General features: G+C 41.5%; 1 protein-coding gene across 23 annotated transcripts in view; it reads right to left on the reverse strand.

Annotated features, from left to right (window-relative positions):
- Window positions 1-24,325, reverse strand: part of ELMOD1 (ELMO domain containing 1) — a 67,157-nt gene that overhangs the window by 29,610 nt on the left and 13,222 nt on the right. For 13 of the 23 annotated variants that reach the window (XM_042854995.2, XM_005289969.5, XM_042854996.2 and 10 more), the window contains 4 exons: window positions 20,155-20,251; window positions 7,376-7,521; window positions 7,208-7,236; window positions 1,317-1,414 (listed from right to left, as the gene is read on the reverse strand). In XM_042854995.2, the coding sequence (XP_042710929.1) occupies window positions 1,317-1,414; window positions 7,208-7,236; window positions 7,376-7,521; window positions 20,155-20,171 (290 nt within the window). In that variant the 5' untranslated portion in view covers window positions 20,172-20,251. Of the gene's footprint in view, window positions 1-1,316; window positions 1,415-7,207; window positions 7,237-7,375; window positions 7,522-11,556; window positions 11,697-17,205; window positions 17,299-20,154; window positions 20,252-24,325 lie in introns of all 23 variants that reach the window. The other 10 variants (XM_065581496.1, XM_065581500.1, XM_042854994.2 and 7 more) reach the window with 2 other exon arrangements.

A 24,325-nucleotide genomic window follows, 5' to 3' on the forward strand; every position in this document is an offset into this window, starting at 1 on the left:
TCACACCTTCTTGTCAACTGTTTGGAATGAGCCACCCTGATTGCACTGGCCTCATTAGCACTACAAAAGTGATTTTTCCTCCCTTGGTATTCACCCCTTCTTGCCAACTATTGAGAATAGGCCACTTCCACCTTAACTGAATTGGCTCGTTAGCACTGACCCCCCACTTGGTAAGGCAACTCCCATCTTTTCATGTGCTGTGTATTTATACCTGCCTACTCTATTTTCCACTCCATGCATCTGATGAAGTGGGTTTTAGCCCACAAAAACTTATGCCCAAATAAATTTGTTAGTCTCTAAGGTGCCACAAGGACACCTCATTGTTTTTGCCAAATCCAGGAAATCTCTTAAGCATATGCTTCAAGTTAAGCATGTGAGTAGCCATGGGGAAAGTTAAAAATGTGCTTAAATGCTTTTCTAGATTGGGACCAAAGTGTTCAGTGCTTTATAGGATGGAGCCCTGAAGCTCTGGTTTGATTGATCACTGCTCATCTGGACCTTGACTTTGTACATCTCTTCTGAAAGATGGCAGAGCCAACATCTTCATGTTGCATCTTTGCCACCAAACACCATTTCCAACAGAGCTAGCCTATCAAAATAACAAAAAGGCCTCACCTTGCTTAGCCCGTGAGAAAAGTGAAATGCCTGAATTGGCCTGGCTATCACTTTCTTCAAAATCAAGCCCCTGTAGGGTGTCATAAATTGGACACCGAGAAAATCGAGGTAACCCGAAAATCATTACTCCTTTTTGAAATACCATCTTTTGCATGAGAAATAAAACCAAAGTCCTGACCACTTTTGGTCAATGACATCTTGTGGCATTTAAATAAAAACAAAAAAAATAAGAGTGTTAATCATGTTGCCCCGGTCAAAATTCCAACTTGGGCAAATTAAAGGAGAATTTTAGTTAGAAATCAGAATATTGTTTGAATTGCTTATGGTATGCTTCTTTCTTCCCTGCACTAAACTGCTATGTAATGTTGCTGTGCATTGCTAAAAAGCCACGATTTTTATTGCCATGAACACCAACCACAGCTGCATTTCATCCCAGGGGGACGTGACCACTATATAGATTGTATATCAGTTTATAAAAGACAGCAAGATTCAGAAAACCACCAAGTAAAGAGGCACAGGACTGTTGCCAATTATAGGCATCATAAGAGATTACCTATTTTTCAGTAGCATTATTGGACAAGAAGCACAGAGCAGATTCACACTGAGAAATAAAGCTAAGCATGAAGACCTGATTCTCCATGGAGACAGGCAGTAAAGACAGCAACAGTTCCAAATTTTCTGATAAAGAAATAAAAACTTACTGTGGATTTATATCTGGATTAATCTTTTTCAGTTCCATGATGTCATCTATAGTTTTTTCAATGGCATCTGGATGAACACTTACTGAAGTTTGCAGCAGCTGGAAATATGTTTTAACATAAATTAACTACTATATGATGACATTTAGTGGATACTCACTGTGGTGGAATGTTGTTCACATGAGGACTTCTAGATTGACAGCCTGGGAAATCCAAATTTCTATCTGCACACAGAACAAATACACCCTGGGCAGCCCTTCCAATGTATTTAATCCCTCACCTTGATCCTGATCATCCCCGCTCCTAGTGAGGAGCCAGATTACTTTCCTAGGCTCACTCAATCCTGTACATCTCTATGGTGGTTGCCAACTGTGAAGATGTTTTGTATTGTGGACTTTTGTCTAATAGGAACTAGACTGAGATCACTAACTCAGAAAATATATCTGCATTTCTGGCTTCCATCTGGTATAAAAGTACCAAAGTATATAGTATACTGGAGTGTTGTGTAACTGACACACTCTGGGCATATAGCAATAAAGCAAGAATTTTTTTTCATGTATTCCAAGTGATCCCACTACAAAGATTAGAGATGCACAATCTCTGGAGTGAATTAATAGGCAAGAACTTCTGAATCATCAAATGATCAAAATCTAGCAAGGACTCAGAGAAGTTCAAAATGGATTGAATCTTTTGAGAATCTGCTCTGGCAACCTCATTTGTCACTTGCACATATGCACATATGTAGAACAGAATCACAGACACGTAGGTCTGGAAGAAACTTCAAGAGGTAATCTAGTCCAGCCCTGCTTGCTGAGGCAGGATTAAGAATACCTAGACCATCCCTGATAGCATCCAAGCTGTTCTTAAAATCTTCCAAGGATGGGGATTCCACAATCTCCCTAGGTAACCTATTTCTGTGCTTAAAACTATCCTTATAGTTAGAAAGTTTTTCTTAACACCTAATCTAAGTCTCTCTTGCTGCAAGCTAAGACCATTATTTCCTGTCCTACCGTTGGTAGATTTGGAGAAAAATTTATCACTGGTTTTCTTTATAACAACCTTTCACATATCTGAAGACTTATTACATCCCTCTCAGTCTTCTCTTCTCCAGACTGAACATGCCTAATTCTTTCAAGCTTTCCTCATAGGTCATATTTTCTAAATGTAGATCCATACTTTCTAAATGTAGAGCCATACGTTCCATTTCCATTAGTGGCACTGTAACATGTATAAAATAGATGCCATTTAGTTTATTTTGTGAAATCTTTTTGTAATGCAGATATAAATAGCATGCTTTCCAATGACACTGGATTTTCCTTCCCAGACAGAAGTGTATAGTTTAAAAATAGTGTTTTTATGTTTTCATGCTCTTCACTTTAACTTGTGCAATGTATTTAGAATAACAGAATTCTAATTTTACAGTTTGAGGAGAAAAGACTGAGAGGCTGTTTTTAATATTTTTATGAACATTCATGAAAGTGAGGGACAAAAAACACACTGCCCAGGTACTTCTACATGTCCACCAATCACCATAAGGTACAAAAGTAATAACGCCATTTTTGAATGAATTGCCCCTGGTCACACAAGAAGTCTTTGGCAAAATCAGGAACTGAACCAAGGACTCCCAAGTCTTAGTCCAGTGCCTTAACCACAAGATCATCCTTTTTCCCTTTTCTTATTTGTCTCCATTACACTAAGCATTGTATAAACACAAATAGTTTCCCAATATAATTTTGCTGAACAACTCAACCTTATCTTGCAAAACCACCTGCTACTCTATCCACAAACTTCTCCTGAGGAGAGGCTGCTATTTATGCTAGTGTGTCAGTCTTTATATAGGTTTTGTGAGGTGGGAAAACTAGTGTGCTAATTTTGACAAGTGAACACTGTGATGGGGTGCCTACCCCACACAGGTATAGAAGGGGTTAATCATGTCTGGCTGCGAAGATGGTGTCACCAGGAGGGCTTTGGCTTCCTAGACCACGGGATGCTATTCGAGGAAGGACTGCTAGGCAGAGATGGCGTTCACCTTTCAAGGAGGGGAAAGACCCTATTTGGACACAGACTGGCTAACCTAGTGAGGAGGGCTTTAAACTAGGTTTGACGGGGACAGGTGAGCAAAGCCCACAGGTAAGTGGGGAACATGGAGACCTGGGAGCTGGGTCGGAAACGAGAGGGAGTGTGGGCTATATTGGCAGAGAGAAAGGAGGGTCAGGACAAAACTGGGAGAAAAGATCAAACCAGTACCTTAGATGCATATATACAAATGCGAGAAGTATGGGGAATAAGCAGGAAGAACTGGAAGTGCTAATAAATAAATACAACTATGACATTGTTGGCATCACTGAAACTTGGTGGGATAATACACGACTGGAATGTTGGTGTGGATGGGTACAGCTTGCTCAGGAAGGATAGACAGGGGAAAAAAGGGAGGAGGTGTTGCCTTATATATTAAAAATGTACACACTTGGACTGAGGTAGAGATGGACATAGGAGATGGAAGTGTTGAGAGTCTCTGGGTTAGGCTAAAAGGGGTAAAAAACAAGGGTGATGTCATGCTAGGAGTCTACTACAGGCCACCTAACCAGGTGGATGAGGCTTTTTTTAAACAACTAACAAAATCATCCAAAGCCCAAGATTTGGTGGTGATGGGGGACTTCAACTATCCGGATATATGTTGGGAAAAATAACACAGCGGGGCACAGACTATCCAACAAATTCCTGGACTGCATTGCAGACAATTTTTTATTTCAGAAGGTTGAAAAAGCTACTGGGGGAAAACTGTTCTAGACTTGATTTTAACAAATAGGGAGGAACTCATTGAGAATTTGAAAGTAGAAGGCAGCTTGGGTGAAAGTGATCATGAAATCACAGAGTTTGCAATTCTAAGGAAGGGTAGAAGGGAGAACAGCAAAATAGAGACAATGGATTTCAGGAAGGCAGATTTTGGTAAGCTCAGAGAGCTGATAGGTAAGGTCCCATGGGAATCAAGACTGAGGGGAAAAACAACTGAGGAGAGTTGGCAGTTTTTCAAAGGGACACTATTAAGGGCCCCAAAGCAAGCTATTCCGCTGGTTAGGAAAGATAGAAAATGTGGCAAAAGACCACCTTGGTTTAACCACGAGATCTTGCATGATCTAAAAAATAAAAAGGAGTCATATAAAAAATGGAAACTAGGACAGATTACAAAGGATGAATATAGGCAAACAACACAGGAATGCAGGGGCAAGATTAGAAAGGCAAAGGCACAAAATGAGCTCAAACTAGCTACAGGAATAAAGGGAAACAAGACGACTTTTTATCAATACATTAGAAGCAAGAGGAAGACCAAAGACAGGGGCCCACTGCTTAGTGAAGAGGGAGAAACAGTAACAGGAAACTTGGAAATGGCAGAGATGCTTAATGACTTATTTGTTTTGGTCTTCACCGAGAAGTCTGAAGGAATGCCTAACATAGTGAATGCTAATGGGAAGGGGATAAGTTTAGCAGATAAAATAAAAAAAGAACAAGTTAAAAATCACTTAGAAAAGTTAGATGCCTGCAAGTCACCAGGGCCTGATGAAATGCATCCTAGAATACTCAAGGAGCTAATACAGGAGGTATCTGAGCCTCTAGCTATTATCTTTGGAAAATCATGAGAGACAGGAGAGATTCCAGAAGACTGGAAAAGGGCAAATATAGTGCCCATCTATAAAAAGGGAAATAAAAACAACGCAGGAAAACTACAGACCAGTTAGTTTAACTTCTGTGTCAGGGAAGATAATGGAGCAAGTAATTAAGGAAATCATCTGCAAACACTTGGAAGGTGGTAAGGTGATAGGGAACAGCCAGCATGGATTTGTAAAGAACAAATCATGTCAAACCAATCTGATAGCTTTCTTTGATAGGATAACTAGTCTTGTGGATAAGGGAGAAGCTGTGGATGTGGTATACCTAGACTTTAGTAAGGCATTTGATATGGTCTCGCATGATATTCTTATCGATAAACTAGGCAAATACAATTTAGATGGGGCTACTATAAGGTGGGTGCATAACTGGCTGGATAACCGTACTCAGAGAGTTGTTATTAATGGTTCCCAATCCTGCTGGAAAGGCATAACGAGTGGGGTTCCGCAGGGGTCTGTTTTGGGACCGGCTCTGTTCAATATCTTCATTAACGACTTAGATATTGGCATAGAAAGTACGCTTATTAAGTTTGTGGATGATACCAAACTGGGAGGGATTGCAACTGCTTTGGAGGACAGGGTCATAATTCAAAATGATCTGGACAAATTGGAGAAATGGTCGGCGTTAAACAGGATGAAGTTTAACAAAGACAAATGCAAAGTGCTCCACTTAGGAAGAAAAAATCAGTTTCACACATACAGAATGGGAAGAGACTGTCTAGGAAGGAGTACGGCAGAAAGGGATCTAGGGGTTATAGTGGACCACAAGCTAAATATGAGTCAACAGTGTGATGCTGTTGCAAAAAAAGCAAACATGATTCTGGGATGTATTAACAGGTGTGTTATGAGCAAGACACGAGAAGTCATTCTTCTGCTCTACTCTGCTCTGGTTAGGCCTCAGCTGGAGTATTGTGTCCAGTTCTGGGCACCGCATTTCAAGAAAGATGTGGAGAAACTGGAAAGGGTCCAGAGAAGAGCAACAAGAATGATTAAAGATCTTGAGAACATGACCTATGAAGGAAGGCTGAAAGAATTGGGTTTGTTTAGTTTGGAAAAGAGAAGACTGAGAGGGGACATGATGGCAGTTTTCAGGTATTTAAAAGGGTGTCATAAGGAGGAGGGAGAAAACTTGATCACCTTAGCCTCTAAGTATGGAACAAGAAGCAATGGGCTTAAACTGCAGCAAGGGAGGTCTAGGTTGGACATTAGGAAAAAGTTCCTGTCAGGGTGGTTAAACACTGGAATAAATTGCCTAGGGAGGTTGTGGAATCTCCATCTCTGGAGATATTTAAGAGTAGGTTAGATAAATGTCTATCAGGGATGGTCTAGACAGTATTTGGTCCTGCCATGCGGGCAGGGGACTGGACTCGATGACCTCTCGAGGTCCCTTCCAGTCCTAGAATCTATGAATCTATGCCCTGCCCCAGAAGGAGCAATGGAGGTGAGTCCTCCGAGAAACCCAGAGAGGCTATGTAAAGCACAGCCAATCAGAGAATAGTTGTAAAGAGCGCCCAATCAGGCCCCGGCAGGCTGGGATAAAAGGGAGCTGCAGGGTCAGTTGCTGTTGGGAGCCCAGGGAGTAAGGACGGTGTCCCTGGAGGGACAAGAGAATTAAGCACCTTGGACAGAGCAGCTGCCAGCAGGGACTGGGGGAGTGAGAGGGACTCCTGGCTGGCTGCTGGGCCTGAGCAGCTGAGTGCCCTGAGGTAAAGGTGAAGCAGGTGCTGGGGCCATGGGGAAGTGCCTCAGGGAAACATAGCAGCATTGACAGAGGTTACAGAGGAGCAACAGGAGGCTGCTATTTACAGAGTCCCTGGGCTGGGGCCCAGAGTAGTGGGCAGGCCCAGATCCCCCTCTCCCCACTAAAGAAATGGCTGGACTGTTGGACAGTTTACCCACCCCCCGCCCCGGAAGGTGGAAACACAGATTATAGCATAGCCTGAGAGCTGAGTCATAAAGAGGATGCTGCAGTTCTGGGAACTGAGAGAGGAGCAGCAGAGAGGAGCAGAGCGAGTGCCAGTGTGCAGACCACAGACATGGGCATTGGCCTTGAGCGAATCTGCAGCAAGACTAGGAGGCAGCAGCGCCAGTCTGGTGACGAGGGCTGCACCCTGGGACAAACATGTTTTCCTCTACTGTTAAATTTCATTTTACAAATTGGAAAGAGGCATGCTGTGAAATGCTGAGTGGAAAAGTATATGGGAGAAACAGGGAGAGAAGTTCACTCACCTTATTTTTTGAACCCCTCAGTGATGTCTCTGTTAAGAAAACAATTATTTAAAAATGTAATTATCTCAGTTCATTTTCAGGGCAAACAACATACACTGTGCATGTGTCATGGCCACACTTATAGACAAAGAACAGAAATGTGAGGAATACCAGGTATTTTACACTTACCTATCTTCATAGTTCTGCTGGCCCCAGGCTTGATATTGTAACAGATCCTTTGTAATTCACATCGTCCCGTTAATTTCCTCACCACAAATTTCAGACAGCGCCACAAACATTTACAATAGAAGTACAGGCACACCTGGACAAACATTCTGTCAAAGGAAACCTTAAAGTGAGAATTTGGAACTGAATTTGTCTAAACAAAACAGGTAAGATTTTAAGACACCTAACTGTATATCTGATGGACAAAACTTTTATACAAGGAACATATGGAGTCTTATTCTGCAACAGATTACTTATACATGTAAGGTTTGCAGAACCAGGCTCTTCAGTTTTATCCAGTTAAAAAAAACCAAACCATAAATCAGCTCAGAAAAGAATCCCCAAAAGAATTCCCCCCTCTTAATATAGGAGTTTGTGTGCATAAGTCTTATTAATGTCAAGAGGAATTATGCCCGTATAATAAGGGATGTACACACCTCAGAATGATTATAGTACTGTAAAGTCTAGTGAGCCACAACTCCTTAATTCTATATCCCGCTTTGATACAAACTCTAACCCCTTGGGCAGGTCACTCAACCTCTCATCTTGACTGAAGTTAAAGGACTATTAATACTGATTAATACACTGATGATACCTAATTCCCAGGGGTGCATGAGAATGAATGGCCCTAATTAGGGAAAGCACTGAATCTTCCTTTAACCAGGCCTTTAAGTGGCTGTCCTGAACAGGGATGATTCCTGAAGAAGGGCCAATATTTCTTCAGCCCTTTGAAGACGGGGAGCAGCCATACAGCAGTGTTTAGAATAATCACACGTCACAGAAGTCTGGATACCCTGCAGTTCTGACGAGGATTCTATTTTACATTCATATTAATATTTTGTTACCAAAATAAAAATTCTAACAAAGTATCTTATTGCATTTATTATGGTACTGCTTAAGGACCAACCAAGGATGGGGACTGTACAAACACAAGGTAATAAATGGTCCCTGCCCCCAAAGAGCTTACAGTCTAAATAGACAAGACAGGGAAAGGGGGAAAAGGATATAACACACAGAGTGAACTATGTGATGGCAGCAAGTGTTCCACAATTATTATTATTATTATTATTAGGTGTGTTTAGTTAGGAGGGGATACGATAAGTAAAGCCACAACAACATGCCTGCAGTTAAAGCAATTTTCACAGAACTGTGACTATTATGTGCAGAAAAACCTTCAGACCCAAGAAATGCATTCTCAGAGCAAATCATCCATGTAGTCCTTTTATTGTTGTGGATCTGAAGGACCAGATCCTGCAGTGTCAAATAACTCTCAACTCCCATTCGCTTCACTAGGAGCGGAGGGAAGTGCAGGAAGCACTTAGCACTCCAGAGGATGAGGCCCTAATTCCAGAAGCAACAGTCTAATTGCAAAAATAGTCCTGATAATTGGGAGAATGACTCATTAATTTTCAACTGTATTATGTTAAAAGGGCTCAAGAAGAGCAACCCGTTTAAGTTCCACGTCTCTCATTCCTCTATAATTTTATATAAAGGAAATAATGTGATGAATCCTATGTAAGTGCCAAGAATATTTGGAAAACAGATTATAAAGAATCTACATATTTGGCAACAGACTCCGAATTTAAGCTTATATATCAAGTTCTTGAAATTAGTTATATTGAAATACTAAAGCCTCGTTTACACTTCAAATGCTTTGGCAGTATAGCTATACACGCAGAGTCCCCTAATGTAGATGTGACTTACGCTGCCAGGAGTTTTCTGTCGACACAGTAACACCATGTCCCCACATGACAACAGCTATTCCAACAGAAGCACTATTCTCTCAGCATAGTTGCATCTGCACTCGGGGTTTGCAGGCATAGCTATGCCAGCTAAGGTGTTTGTTTTTTAAACACACTCCAGACCAACATAGCTAAGCCAACAAAACTTTGTAGTGTACACCTGGCCACTGTGTAAGATACTCAACCAGTGAAAACTGGCTCAGCATTAATAGAGTAGCATCAATTCACAAGAGGTAAAGATCAGTCCCTACGGGCACATTTACACGGAGACGCTAAGGCCTGCTCGACACAAGAAAATTAGACCGGCATAACTAGGTCACTCAGGGGTGTGAAAAATCCACACCTCAAAGTGGCCTAGTTAAGCGGACCTAATTCTAGTTTCCTCTGAGGAAGGTGGTTTACCTATGCCGATATCAGCATATGTAGTGTCTACACTGAAGAGCTATAGCTGTGCTGCTGTAGCATTTTAAGTGTAGACATACCCTAAGGAAAATTAAGCCACAATAACTAAAGGTGTGACGATAAAAAGTGCATTAAACCCCTGTGTAGGTGCTTAGTTCACTTTAGTTTAATTTAATCCTCTTTGAAGGAGGATTAAGCTAAAACCAAGGAAGGCCACTTTACATCTGAATAAGAACATCCACATGAGGGTTAAATGCACCTGAACTAGTGTGCTTTGACTTTACACCATTAGTTAATTTGTCTTAATTTGCCAAAGTGTTCCCATGTAGACGTGCCTTTAGTGTTTATGCCACAAGAAATCTGTATTTTGGATTCAGTCAGAAAGCCTGAAGACTTCTAAGGGCTTGTCTACACATACATTGATGCAACTGTGCCGCGTATGGTGAACACGCTCTAGGTCAGCAGCAAAACCTCTCCCGCTGACATAGCGCTGTCCACACCAGCGCTTATGGTGGTGTATATTATATCCCTCGGGGGAGTGGTTTATTCACACCCCTCAGCGACAAATTATGCAGGCATAAGATGTAGTGTAAACATAGCCTAAATTATGTGTCCCCTCTGGTATCTGAATCAAATATACACAGATATGGAGAATACCCCAGTTGCTAACACTAAAATGTTCTTTCACATTAAAAAAAAAAAAAGTGAGGATTTGCTCCAATGTATGCCAGGCAACCAACTTCTTAGTATTAAGAGAGCAAACAAAACAGCAGTCAGGGGAAAAAAAAAATCCCACCATTAAGCAGATGCATAGACATTGTTAAGGTCTTTGCAGCAGTCAGAAGTATAAATCAGGCAAAAGGAGAGAATAAAATGTGTCACGCAAAGGCAGCCAATGTCTTCATCCATAATCTTCAATTCTGCTCCTGCAAAAATAGTCTCTAAAGCTGGACATTTCAGTATTCCAGCAGTCACATATGCCCCATGAGTCATTGTGGTTGTTGCTATCCTGAATTAGGTTACTATCTTCAAACAAGAAAACAAGCACAACTCAGCAACAAATACCTGATGAAGTTGATGGAACATTAAAGTGCTCTGCTTCATTCCTACTAAGGCACAACTCCCAATGGAGTAAACGGGAGTTTTATCTGAGAGCACTGATAGATGGGACCCAAATGGAGTAAGACAAACAATTTGCTTTTTGATCACTGATCTGTGCTGTAAATCAAAATCACATACTATTGGTGTGCAGTGCATTCCACGATTATAACATACTTCTATTTCAGCAATGTCTGTAGGCCATGGTGGTCGTCTCTTCTTTGCATATAGAAGAAAGCTCCTTTTAACTTCAAGCAAGCTGTTCAATCAAAATGTTTATTTCCAATGTATAGAGAATTACTCTTATAAACAGCATAGCTCCTTTATAATAACTGTATGATTGCAGTTAACTCATGCCCTTGGAGCTTAAACATTACAATCCATCTTTCATTACTGGTAAAAATCTGGTTTCATGGAGAACAAATGTTCTTGGAAATGGATAAAGTGACAAAAACTTGCTAGTTGTGACGTTATTCTAGCACTGCCTTTAGGTTCAATGATGAAACATGCTTATAGTGGTACAAGGAGTTTGGACTTCAGAGCGGTTTTTCCCTGGTTCCAATTGATGTTCATCATTATAATTTTGTGTATGGCTTGTACTAAAGCATGGCTATCCCCGCCTATAAAATGTGGATAATGATACTGACCTCCTTTGTACAGCATTTTGAGATTTACGGATGAAAAGAACTAGATAAATGCTAGGATATTTTTATTATTATTAACCGAAGTACAGCTATTAAAAATGGATCACAGTGCTACAGAATGACAAATATACTGTATATGTGACTTACCATAACACATTTGACAGTGGCTGTTTTTAATAAAGCAGACTGCATTAATTATAATTATGCACCTAAAGTAAAAAAAAAAAAAAAAAAAAAAAAATCTTTGTTTTGTAGATACCTGTAATGTTATACTACTCGTCCATCTTAACCTTGTGACAGTGGAAGTCTTCTTTACAACGAGAATGGTATGAACAGTTACTGAAATTTGTTTTCAATTATTATTTTGTTAATAAAAATGAATTCTTGCTTGCAGAAATCCTGTAATGAAAGCACACTGCTGATGAAATGGGCTAGGTTTTTATTTTAAAGTGAACTGACAAATTCCTAGACACCCACCCAAAAAAAAAAAAAAAAAAAAAAATCTAGTGCAGCATTACAGCATGATCACTGAATTAGGTTGGATGACACACAAATGACTGCCTCTGGCAACATATGCCAATACCTTCCAAATTCTCATGGAAATAGATTCCCCTTCCTCCCCTCCCCCAAGCTTGCTCAGGGTCTGGCACATATTTTCTTTGCACAGAAAATGTAGAGCCTGATTCACCACTGGCTTGTGTAGTCATTTACACCTGCTCAAAGTGGGTCCAAAATGATACTCAATCAAACTTCTCCACTCAAGTGAGTATTAATTCAACATTAAGGTTCAGAAAACCAAGTATGTGAAAGTCAGGACATTTCTAAAAGGTAGGGTTTGTTCCCCCACAGCATGAGCTCCCCAACACTGCACATTATATATAACACACATACGTATAGTCTGCATTATGCCTACTTAACACAGAAAGAAAGCTTTCTGTCTTTTTTAACCTAAAATTCCTAGTTTTACAAAAGCTTTTTGCTTTTTTTTTTTAAACCAATTTTCACTCTTATTTTGGACCACCGAAGTCCATGAAAATACAGATTATATGATGAAAATCCGATATGTTCCATTAGGTAGAAGATTTTATGTTAATAATAAATTAGTCTAAGTGTAAATGTGAGGCAGTCTATTAAACTAAGGCAACGTAATGGAAGACATACACACGCATGCATGTCATATGCATACATTGGTGATTGAGTCTGGATGGAGAGATGGCGGCTTGGCAAACTGGGCCACTCAGTACCAGGACGCCATCTCTATTTATTGCTTTTTTCGGTCCTCCTGTCCCCAATATTTACCCTATTTGCCCAGAAAACTATTAAGTTAATTTTTTGCTCCGATTTTCACCTTTTTAAAATTTTTTGTAGTAAACACTGATAAATTCCTCGGAAACTTTAAACAAACTAAAAAGCTAAAATGAAGGGCCTCACCCGTAAGTTAGCTGTACCATTTAATCAGGAAAAACACAAAAAGAAAATACTGTACAACATGCACGTGGCCATGTTAACAGAAGTAAACTAGTAACTGTAAATGTCTTAATTTTCAGTGCTTGATGCCTAAACCTTAATGATGCATTAATACTAGTACACACATTTGCACATGCACACACAGAAGCAAACATTACCTAGCATAAATCTCTCTCTCTCGTGCGACTGCACGCACACACACACACACACACACACACTCCATCCCTTAGGCCAAACATTTTGAGTATTCAAAGTGATTTGTTACATGCAGAGTAATATACTAATAAAGCTCAACGTAACTGGGATAACATGGCTTTAGAAAAGGTTACTCTGACCCTAAGGAAGCTTTTATCTCTATTTCAGGCTCCAAGAAGGGGTTTTGGGGCAGAGTTAACTGCTCAGAACTCTCTCCCTCTCTTCATCCCCCGCTGCTGCCTCCCACACCACCTCCCGCTTTACCCATGAATGTTGTCCTGGTCCATGGTCTTCCTGCCACACACACTCCTTCCTCCTGGCACAGCAGCTCCAACATGCCTCCCACAAATACTTTATAGCTTGAAGGCTTAGAATTCTTCAAGATCAGCCAGTGTTCAAAGGGAAACACCAGTATCAAGCCTCCCATTCTGTCTCAAAAACCAGTTTGATAAACTGTAACCTGCACATGGGTAATGCACGCAAGTTAAAGCACATTAAACCCCCATGTAGATGCTCTCATTCAGAAGTAAAGTGGCCTTAGTATACTGTAACTTATTCCTCCTCAGATTGGGTTACAGCAAACTAAGGACACTACTTCTGAATTAGAGCTTCCAAATGGGGGTTTAATGCAGGGCCCCCCAGAGGGGGGAACAAGTGGGGCAATTTGCCCCAGGCCCCGCAGGGGCCCCGCGAGCCCTGGCCGAGAATCCCTTTCCTTACCTGGCAATGCTCCGAGTCTGCGGCGGCGGCATTTCGGCGACAGGGGGCCCTTCAGTCACTCTGGTTCTTTGGTGTCATTTCGGCGGCAGGGGGCCCTTCAGTGCTGCCGAAGACGTGGAGCGACTGAAGGGCCCCCTGCTGCCGAAATGCTGCCGCCGCAGACTCAAAGCACTGCCCGGTGAGTACAAGCTCCCCCGCTTTGCCCCAGGTCCCCTGAATCCTCTGGGCAGCCCTGGTTTAATGTGTTTTAACTTGCATGCATTACCCATGTAGCTAACCCCTTACACTACTATGATCTCACAAACTAAGCTGAGTTGGTCCTGGAGAGTAGCGGAATAGGAACGCTCTCAGGAAGCCTACAGGCAGCAGAGTGTGGTGATAACTTGGTAGATGATGTTCTTCACTCTGAAGCTGTTCACATGAGCATTTTCAGCTGATCTTGCAAAGGGTGTCAGTTATTTGCTCTCAGTTAACCCCATGGTCCTTTCAACTGGTGTTAAACATTATTATCCTAATGGGGTGGATAGAGTCCTCGGAGTTCGAAATAGTCATAGAACAGCATGCTTGATGTGGTGTTTTCTGATCAGCTCAGTCAAACTTTTATATAAAGGGTAGTGGAACTCAGCTGATCTTCTCCATCATAGCAAAACATGGGGACCCATGTTTCTCATCCATTGTCAAACACAGACTGAAAATCTGAGAAAAGACTCAACCAAAGTTAATACTGAAGTCATATCTCAACACTGTGCGGTCAACTTGATTAATAATCTATTCAAAGTTTCCTTGCTCTTTCCCTCTGGTCCTAAAGCATTGTGCAATACAGCTGAACTTCAGATTTACGAACACCTCAGGAATGGAGATTGTTCATAACTCTAAAATGTTCGTAACTCTGAACAAAACATTATGGTTGTTCTTTTAAAAGTTTACAACTGAACACTGACTTAATACAGTTTTGAAGCCTTTACTATGGAGAAGAAAAATGCTGCTTTCCCTTTATTCTTTTAGTACCTTATGTTTAACAGTACGTTATTTGCTTTTTTTCCCTTCTTATTCTTCTTCGCTGCTGCCTGATTGTGTATTTCTAGTTCCAAAAGAGGTGTGTGGTTGATTGGTCAGTTCGTAATTCTGGTGTTTGTAACTCTGAGGTTCTACTGTATTCCCATGCTCTGTTACACAAATACTGTGTCCCATCCAAAACATGGCTGCATGTCCAATGACTGGTGAATTAACGGCCTATTCAGCACTTTCAAATACTATGAAAGGCATGAAAAATGCGTTAATCATGACTGAATTCTCTTATTGAAGACAACAGTACTTGTTTTATCCATGTTTAAGAGATCAAATCCTCTTTTCGCTCAAAGATTTCCAAATTCCCTAATACATCTGAGAAAAATCCTATTCTGCATGAAGTAATCCCCCTAGAGTTTAAAGATGGGATTTTCAAAAATGCTCAGCATTTCATTGATTTCAATGGGAGCGAATCAGAGCTTTTGAAAATCCCACCTTAAATTAATGAATGGAACAAGCCCAATTCTTCTGGTCTCAAATGATTTTTCAGAGCCGCAGGAAGATTAGTATTTTTCAAAGCCAAGAACAGATCAGTATTAAACAAATTCAATTGCCTGAGTCCTTGGTAAACTGAATGCTTTTTTAATTAGATGCCCAGTGCTGATGACTAAGTTTGGTATAAATTAAAACAAACTTTCTAATTTAAAAATCCATCCCATAGATCCAGTTTGTTTGCCACCCTTACTGTCTTCCCGTCATGCCTAGTTTTACGTCCTGCAGATACACAAGATACCTATGCAACTATTTTGTTCCCTGCAGACACACATCAGTGGAAAAGATGTTATTTCTGTCACATCAGAAAATGGATGATGTTTATTCATTTTGTCTGCTGGATGCGGGTGCAATACACTAAGAGCTGCTCACTGTACCGTTACTGGGTAGTTGCACTCTGATTTTAGCTTGGAAAAATAAGACTTCTATATTCCATCCACAGAACAGCAGCTTTTCCAAGTAAGAAAAACCCTTTAAAAATGTTACACTGTACTTTTATGAACAATTCGACTGGTCCTTGTTTTATTTGTGTAACTTGCAGCTGTAAATAAGGATCAACAGTAAGGTTCTCTGTTGGCCATCGTTAATAGGAGAATTATCCGTCTGCTCCACACAAACCTGATAGCTTATTTTTTTTTAAAACAATTGTACGACAGACAGTTTTTCAGACATAAGGAAGACTGAATTCCTATTTGCCCATCCGCTTATACATGGAGGAAAATCACTATAGCAACCAAGGAACACATCAGGACAGTCTCATTCAAAAGCATTCTATACTGGGAGCTGCACCTTCACATTCCTTACTTCAAACTGCCTCGTGATTTTTAATTTACTTGATGGGATCAGGGCAAGACATAACAACATAATGTAAAAATTTGCTAGTGCTTGGAGGCCATTTACCAGTAGACCGAGGGAGTGTGACAAATTTAAGGGATTTACTGAGAAAAACTGCACTCCAGCAGGTGTTAAGTACAGTAAGTAACTAATTATATTTTAGTATCTGAAATAATAACAAACAACTATAAAAGGACGTGACATCTTGGCAGCCTCACCAAGACCCAGTTGTGAGCAGAGCTGGTTGAAAAGTGAAGATGTTTTCTACGAAAATCTTTTCCCATTTTTGCCAAAATGTCAAACTTCAGGAAATTCTCCAAAATTCTTGCTCTTGCGTTGAGCCTGGAAGTCAAACTGAAGCAAACGGAACAAACCCAAGACTATGTATGTGTGATAAGAATCAGAAAGTGAGAGCAAGAAACAACTCTCCCTTCTGGTTGGCTTATCAAATTCACACTTACCTCTAAATTATCTGATAACTGAGTGCCCAGATCAAATGAGCATTTCACATGGGTTTGTTCAACAAATGAAGGGGAGAAACTAATGAAAACAAAGACAGCTCTGGAAAGGTTATATTAATCCCTCCATGAGAATGCTCTCTGCAATATTTATAAGTCCTCTGTTGGTGCTGCACAATAAGAGAGTGAAGGTTCAGGTGCATAAATAAATCTGACCATATGGACAGTCCCAATTCAGGAACAGCATGTGTCCAGTTTTTAAATCCCCAGGGAAGTCTTCCCAAAGCAAAAGGATGTTAAAAGGCAGAATGTGGAAAGTTGCAGACCCAAGCAGATCCCTTATATACAATGAATACTACAATGTCTTTAGTTGGCTGGACCATGGTTGGAACATGGAATAGCCTCACACTTTCACAAGCAGAGCGTACCTTCTACCCCTCACCCCCCCAAAATTTGCAAGAGTTTCAGCATTGCCAAATGGTCATTAAATAGGTTGGGGCCTGTTACCTGAGAAACCCAAGGTGCACCACTACAACAATTGTGATCAGCAGAGACATTTAAGGTGGAGTCCCCTTGCTTTAAGTAGGATGGACTGCTGGCAGTGCATTCTCCATGAGAAACCTTTGGCTCTGGCATTTACTACCCCTTTGGCTCACCAGAGGCAAATTGATTACCTTTCCAAACATGCCATAAAGTCCATTTTCTCTCATTGGCAGAATCATGGGAAGGGACTGAACAGATGAGTTGATCAAGTGGACAAGGAATGTCTGAAGGAAGGGTTTAAGATCAAATATAATATATACAGAGAAAGATTGATTGTGCTTTTTAATCTCTCAAGCATTGCAAGACTTCAGTTTATTAAATGAAGTGTCACTATGCAGCATCATAACTAATTTCTTCATAGGAATCTTTCTAGCTTAGTCCTATAACTTAGTCTCAATGTCAGCAAGAGTTACTATCATTCACATACAATGCCAAGTTTTTGAAAACTTTTCTAACGCTAACCCACCATCCCCCTCCAGGTGGAAGACAGACTGCTTCACAGTGAGGAAAGGTAATTTTTGAGTTCAGCCATTTCTGAGTTGTGTGTAAGAAGCGCCTTTAAAAGATATTTTCTACTTGAGCTTTTTTAAAGTGATCAATTTTTTAAAACCTATTTTTGCTCGAATACGCTTTGAATAACATGCCCTGAAAATGTTGATATTTAATTAAAACAAACCATATATACAACAATCACCACATCAAAGGAATGGGTCAGGATTTTAAACAGATTATAAAAATAACCCCCAAACAATACATCAACAGAAAAGGAACAGATTAAAAACCACACAGAACCCAATATGCAAATTACAACAACTTCATCTGAAGTATCTGAAAACTTGTCCTATATCAACCCTTATAATGTTGATTACAATTTAGATTAATGCTTTTGATTTTGTGATGGGGGAAGATTCAAAATGAGATGTTTCATTTTGAAACATACTTCAAAACTGTCCACTTTTTCCACTTCAACATTTCCAAACTGAAACTTTCTAGAATTTTTCATTTTGCAAAAACTTTTTGCTATTTTGACTTTTCAATCCAAATCAGAAAGGAAAGTAATTTCAAAATGTTAGATTTTCCCATGAAAGGGAAAAACTGTTTCCCAAACAGATACTTATTTGGCTCTCACCAGTATAGCATCTGAGTGCCTTCCAAGACACTCACTCTCCATTCACTGCCTTTAGGAGTATCATAAAATGAAGTAGAGAGATGGCAATTTCCTTCTGGGCATCTACAGGAATTTATTTTAATTTCTAGTATGCCCATCACCATGCTCACAATGGGCAATGCTAACCCTCCCCAATTAGTCACCCAACAGGAAGAGAATAAGAAACAATAGGGAAGTGGTTATGTGAGTCAAAATGAAGACATTGTCTATCTGATTTGGGCTTGACTAAAACAGGAGCTTTACTACTAGCACATTAAAAACGGAGAGCTGGCTGCGTGCATACAATTCTAAATCATCAGCCTCATTCCCCAGGGGGCTTGTATACAGTCAGTGACAGACGGGGTGTAGTGCTGCTGGAGTAGCCCGGAGTGTTGCTCTGGAACCTGAAATCCAGGACAGAGCAGCCCACTGGCACTCCACCTGGTGCATGGGGTTGCAACGCCATTCCAATTTGACCCGGCCACCCTTCCGTCAGGACAGGGAACAGCCTGACCAAATTCGAGGAAGTGCCATTGCGACCTAGCATGCAGGGTTGCAATTTCACTCAGGTTTGGCCTGGCTGCTCCATCACCCCTGGCCACCCCTCTGCCTCCACCAAACTGGACTGGCACGGTTACCCCATGTGCAAGGCTGCAATGCCACTCATCACTCAAATTTGTCCTGTGCTGTGTGTGTTAGCTGGGTGATGGGAGCTAACGAAGCTGCTGGGTGGTTGCAGTTGAGAGGAGCCCTCTAACCTGGGACAGAAGCAGAGTGCTGAGCCAGGGATGCGCTGGTGAATGGCCAGGAAAGTCCCAGGGGTAGTGGGTGAGCAGCAGAGGAGAGAGTTGTCGATGGGCTAAGGAGTGAATGGGGAGTGTTGAAGGCCTGTGGGATGAGGGACTGGAGGGCAGGGGGCAGCAATGAACAGGATGTGTGTCACGGCTGCTGGGATGCGTCAGTAGGCTGTCAGGGTAAGTGTGGACTGGTGGAAAACCATTGTCACCCTGGTCTGATTAGCCAGTCAAATCAGGTTTATGGAGTAGTTCAAAAGTAGCTGAAGCAAATCAGTGAATCTTGCCCTCATATGAAGTTTCCAGAGAATATGAATGTTGTAAAGACAGTATTTTACACTTGCTGCCAATGGGCTTTTTGACTAACGACATGTGTGCTTTGACCATGCTTTGCTACCTAGCTTAAAGTTCGGAAAATAAAAGCTGAGTTATGTGTGTTTCATGTTGAGACGTATGTGTATTTATTACAAATGCATGAAGGCTCACAATTGCTGTTGTGCAGATTTTCAATTAGATAAAATTTCTTGGTAAAACGTTAGCCTCCAAAATCTTAACTACCTTGTGTCACTGTAAGACAAAGCACCCATATTCAAACCCTATCGCACGTGACAGAATTACTAACTTGAAATCCCTTCTACAGGGATCCTACACTATAAAATTTTGCACTACATCACTGCTGACAGAAGTGGTGAAGGAAACCCATTTAAACAAAAGAGTGATGGCAGCGAGATTGGCTTAGGTACCAGACCATTATGGATGCTCAATCTCAAGTAACAATACTGAAATCTGCAGTACCAAAGGGATTCTCTGCCATTAACGGATCATTCTTTAGTTGTCCATTTGTGAGTTTCTTCAACTTTCCTCTGAAACATCAAGTACTGGTGACATGCCACTGTATTAGACGGATCAGTGATCCGATTCAATAGGCCAGTTCCTATATTCTGTACAACTGAAAATGAAGTTTTAATACAATCTAGCATTTTGACAGTTTTAATTAAACGGTAGTGGCAAAGTGGCTGAAAAGCAACTAATAATGAGCTATGTTCCACTAGTTACATAGAAGATAAGGGCCAAAATACAGCAAAATTGTTCTACAAAGAAATGAGTTATCGTTAGACATAGTTCTGGAGAAGGGTTACCTCAGGAAGTGCTTCATTGTGGGGGCTTTGATGTTCCAGACACGCAATCCTTCTCAACCGATCACAGATAAAATTGTTCTTGCAGAAATAACTGATGCTGTAGAAAAAAATTAGACATATTTACTAACAGAGATATAATAGTGTCTCAACATTCTCGGTTGTCAATGTATTTTTTCTACATACCTCCTGCAATTATTTTAAGAATTCTAATTCCAACAAAAATAGTAAGTTTATGTTCAAGTTCTCAGCCTGAAATCTTACATATACTACTTTACTCTATGCCTTTCTTTTTCAGATTACAGATTTTCTTAGATAAAGCTTAGGACTAAGAGCAAGAACGTCTGGATTCCCAACAAAAAACTCTTTCATAGACTTCCTTGGAACTTGGGAAGTTGCAACATCCTCCCCATCTGTAACTGCAAAAAAACATGCGCCTAACCTCACATGGGCATTGTAAGCCTCTATTCTTAAGCATCTGTAGCAGTATTTGAAGATCCTCAGATGAAAAGCACTAAATAAGTGCAAAGCATTATGACTGGATCCTGATTTGAGACATACATGGGAGACACGAAACAGGTAACTACCCTTCCAGGCACCAAGATCCCTGAGGTGATATGTTTGCTGTCTTGCAATTTATTTCCTCACATTTTAATCAGCATCTCCACTAGACTCTTCTAAGATGGGAAAGCCTAGTTAAGTTCCATTGTGATTACCAGTTAGCTGAAAGCAGTGGGTAGAATTCAGATAAGAAGTCTGTTTCTGGGAAGCAAGCCTGTACACTACAGATTTCAGGGACTCTCCCCAGCAACCTCTTTTCTCCATAAGCTTCTAAAATGTAGCATTGTTTTCACCCTGAAATAATACTTCTAATAAGATGTAGAATTCAACTATCAATTTTACACAGCAAAATACTCAAAGGGATCAATAAAACATCTCCTATTTACCACCTTTCATCCAGGAGGATCCAAAAGCACTTTATAGACTTCAAATATAGGGACCATTCATCCATTACCAAAAGAAAACCGCCAACAGGGTGGCGCATTCTGTGCCAGTAATAACTACACATCACAGTTTTTAAAAGGCAGAGGAAGCAAAAATGTCTAAAATATATAATTACCTACAAGCCAGATTTTCAAAAGAACTCAGTTCTCATTTAGGCTTCTGATTAAAGGCCAGATTTTCACACAATTGGGCACCCCATATTTTGAAGAGTTCAGCATCCTTTTGAAAATCTTGCAACTTATTTTGGGGCATGAAGGGAATCTGAACCCTGGAATATCTGACCCCATGTACTTTTGCAGGACCAAATGATACTTCTAATCTGATGCAAACTTCCCCCTCCCCCACTCTCCTTCTTCCACCTAGTAATCATTTTCCTTTCCTCTTTCCGACATCTCTGAACATTATACTGTCACCTGCTGCAAAGAAAAGATCAAGTGCTCCATTTATAAAAACACAGCTATCCGGTTGGATCACATCATGCTGCTCGCTAAAAATATATAATCCCTAAATTGTGAAAGCTTCAGTCCATTTAGATTGTTTTTGACTGGCTGAATCATGCTGCTGTCCCCTGAATACAGCTGTAATTGCTACTGGCTGCTGTGACACCTGCTTGAAAGGATGGACAGAGGCTAACAACAAACTCTGGTTCATTAATGAATACAGCAGGCAGGCTTCTAATGCTCCCTAGAGAAGCTTTTGATGTTCCTTAGACAATATCAAGTGCAGGTGAAATGGGAGGAGAAGGGCAAAGACTGGAGGGGACATAAACTGCCTCCCCCCACCCCCCGTTTTCTGTCTAAAGATGTAATTTGTACAGCATTCTCACTGCTGGGTCTTAGCACGAGATAAATGAAACAGCCTTTAGTCTTAAAATATTCTGACCCTTAATGACAGTAGGAGCAGGAACAGAACACAGTCTAGGCCCTCTACTGGCTGTCAAACACCACCCCCTGCTAAGCATATATGTTGCCCTCTGAGCATTCCCAATCTGTTCCTTCCTGAACCTTGTCAGTGAAGGAGCTTCCTGTTGGAGACTGTACTTCTCTGTTACCAGAGCTCCAGATGGCAGACCAAATGCACTTATGATTCTGCACGCAAAAATTCAGAGCTGCAGTGCTAGGAATCATTAGTATTATGGGTTTGTGAAACCTTCTGTCTTCATGGGTCTCAAGGTCAGGTTCTGTGGAAAAAGCAGAGCTGGTCTGAAGTTTTTGAAACGTTTATAATTAAAAATTGGTCTGTTTCAAAAAGTGGTTTTTAAAAGGTCAATACTAGTTTGGGGTTTGTTTTTCTTCCATTTTTCATACCAAAGTTACTATTTTAAAAGCAAATATCTCAACAACATGTGTTTACGAAAAACTCAGTTTTGGCAAATGAAAAATGTTGATAATTAGGGCCTTACCAAATTCACAGTCCATACTGGTCAATTTCATGGTCATAGGATTTTTAAAATAGTTGATTTCATGATTTCAGCTATTTAAATCTGAAATTTCATGGTGTTGTAATTGTAGGGGTCCTGACCCAAAAAGGAGTTGGGTAGGGTCACAAGGTTACTATGTGTGTGGTGGGGAGCGGGTGTCGCAGTACTGCTACCCTTACTTCTGTGCTACTGCTGGCAGCGGTGCTGCCTTCAGACCTGGGCAACTGGAGAGCAGTGACTGCTGGCCGGGAGCCCAGTTCTGAAGGCAGATCCACTGCCAGCAGCAGAAGTAAGGGTGGCAACCGTGGCATAGTATGGTATTGCCACCCTTACTTCTGCACTGCTGCTGGCAGGGCGCTGCCCTCAGAGCTGGGAGCCTGGCCAACATCGCCACTCTCTGGCCGCTGAGCTCTGAAGGCAAAGCAGAAGTAAGGGTGGCAATACCACAACCACTCTAAAATAACCTTGTGACCCCCCTGCAACTCCCTTTTGGACAGGATGTCCAATTTGAGAAACGCTGGTCTCCCCTGTGAAATCTGTTTTTAAATCCTATACTATACAGATTTCACAGTCCATGACACATTTTTCATGGCCATAAATTTGGTAGGGACATATTGATAATGCTTTAGATCAGTGTTTCTCAAACTGGGGTCCGCGGACCCTTGGGGGTTCCCGAGGGTACCCCCGGGGGTCCATGGGTCCTGCTGATCAACTCCTCTCCCTCCCTCCCAGAGCCTTCTGCACGCTAAAAGTCCGGCGGTGCAGCAGGGCTAAGGCAGGCTTCCTACCTACCCTGGCTCTGCAACTTTCCTGGAAGTGGCTGGCACGTTCCTGCGGCTCCTGGGGGTGGGGTGGGCAGGGGGTCTCCGTGCGCTGCCCCCACCCTGAGCACCAACTCCACAGCTCCCATTCACTGGGAACTATGGCCTGCGGCTAGGGACAGCGAGCGGATACCATCTGGCCCCCCACCTAGGAGCCACTGTCAGAGGGATGTGCCAGTCGCTTTCGGGAGCTGCCCGAGGTAAGCACCTCCCGGCCGGGGCAACACACCCCTCACCCCGTCCAACCCCAGCCCAGAGCCTGCACCCTGCATCCCAACTCCCTCCCAGAGCCTGCACTCCGTCCCGTGCCCAAACTCCTTCCCAGAGTCCACACCCCCTCCTGCACCCCAACCTCCTGCCATAGCCTGGTGGAAGTGGGTGAGAGTGGGGGAGAGCAAGCAGGGGCAAGGCCAGCCCTGAGCAGGAGGGCTTGGTGGTCCCCAAATTTTTTTTAAATCAAAATGAGGGTCCTTGGGTTGCTAAAGTTTCAGAACTGTTGTTTTAGATAAAAATGTCTAAAAACTTAATAATCGATCCACTTAGAATCATTTGAAACTTAAATGGCTTTGAAATTGCTCACAAAACTAGCTTTTTTCTTTTTTAAACCAGTTCTAGAAAAAAAGAAGATAAAGGTTAGGACTGAAATTCTACCCCCATTGACGTCAATGGCAAACTCTCATTGACTTCACTGGGTCCAAGATTTCACCCTAGGAACTTTAAAAAGCTAGTCCCCAAATGCATAGATCTGGCCCAACACCAAGTATGGGAAGCCTTTGGTGTGAATGAGATGGCAGCAAAGGCTACTGCCTCAAGGACGCACATCTATTGCTCTTCTTGGCTACAGGCAGGCAGCCAGACTCCACCCAAATGGCCAAAGAGAGCAGAGCTGGTAGAGCAGTGAGTTTCAAACTTTTTTACTGGCGACCCC

The sequence above is a fragment of the Chrysemys picta genome, chromosome 1, assembly GCF_011386835.1.
Source record: "Chrysemys picta bellii isolate R12L10 chromosome 1, ASM1138683v2, whole genome shotgun sequence".
In the NCBI taxonomy this organism is placed as follows: domain Eukaryota; kingdom Metazoa; phylum Chordata; order Testudines; family Emydidae; genus Chrysemys; species Chrysemys picta.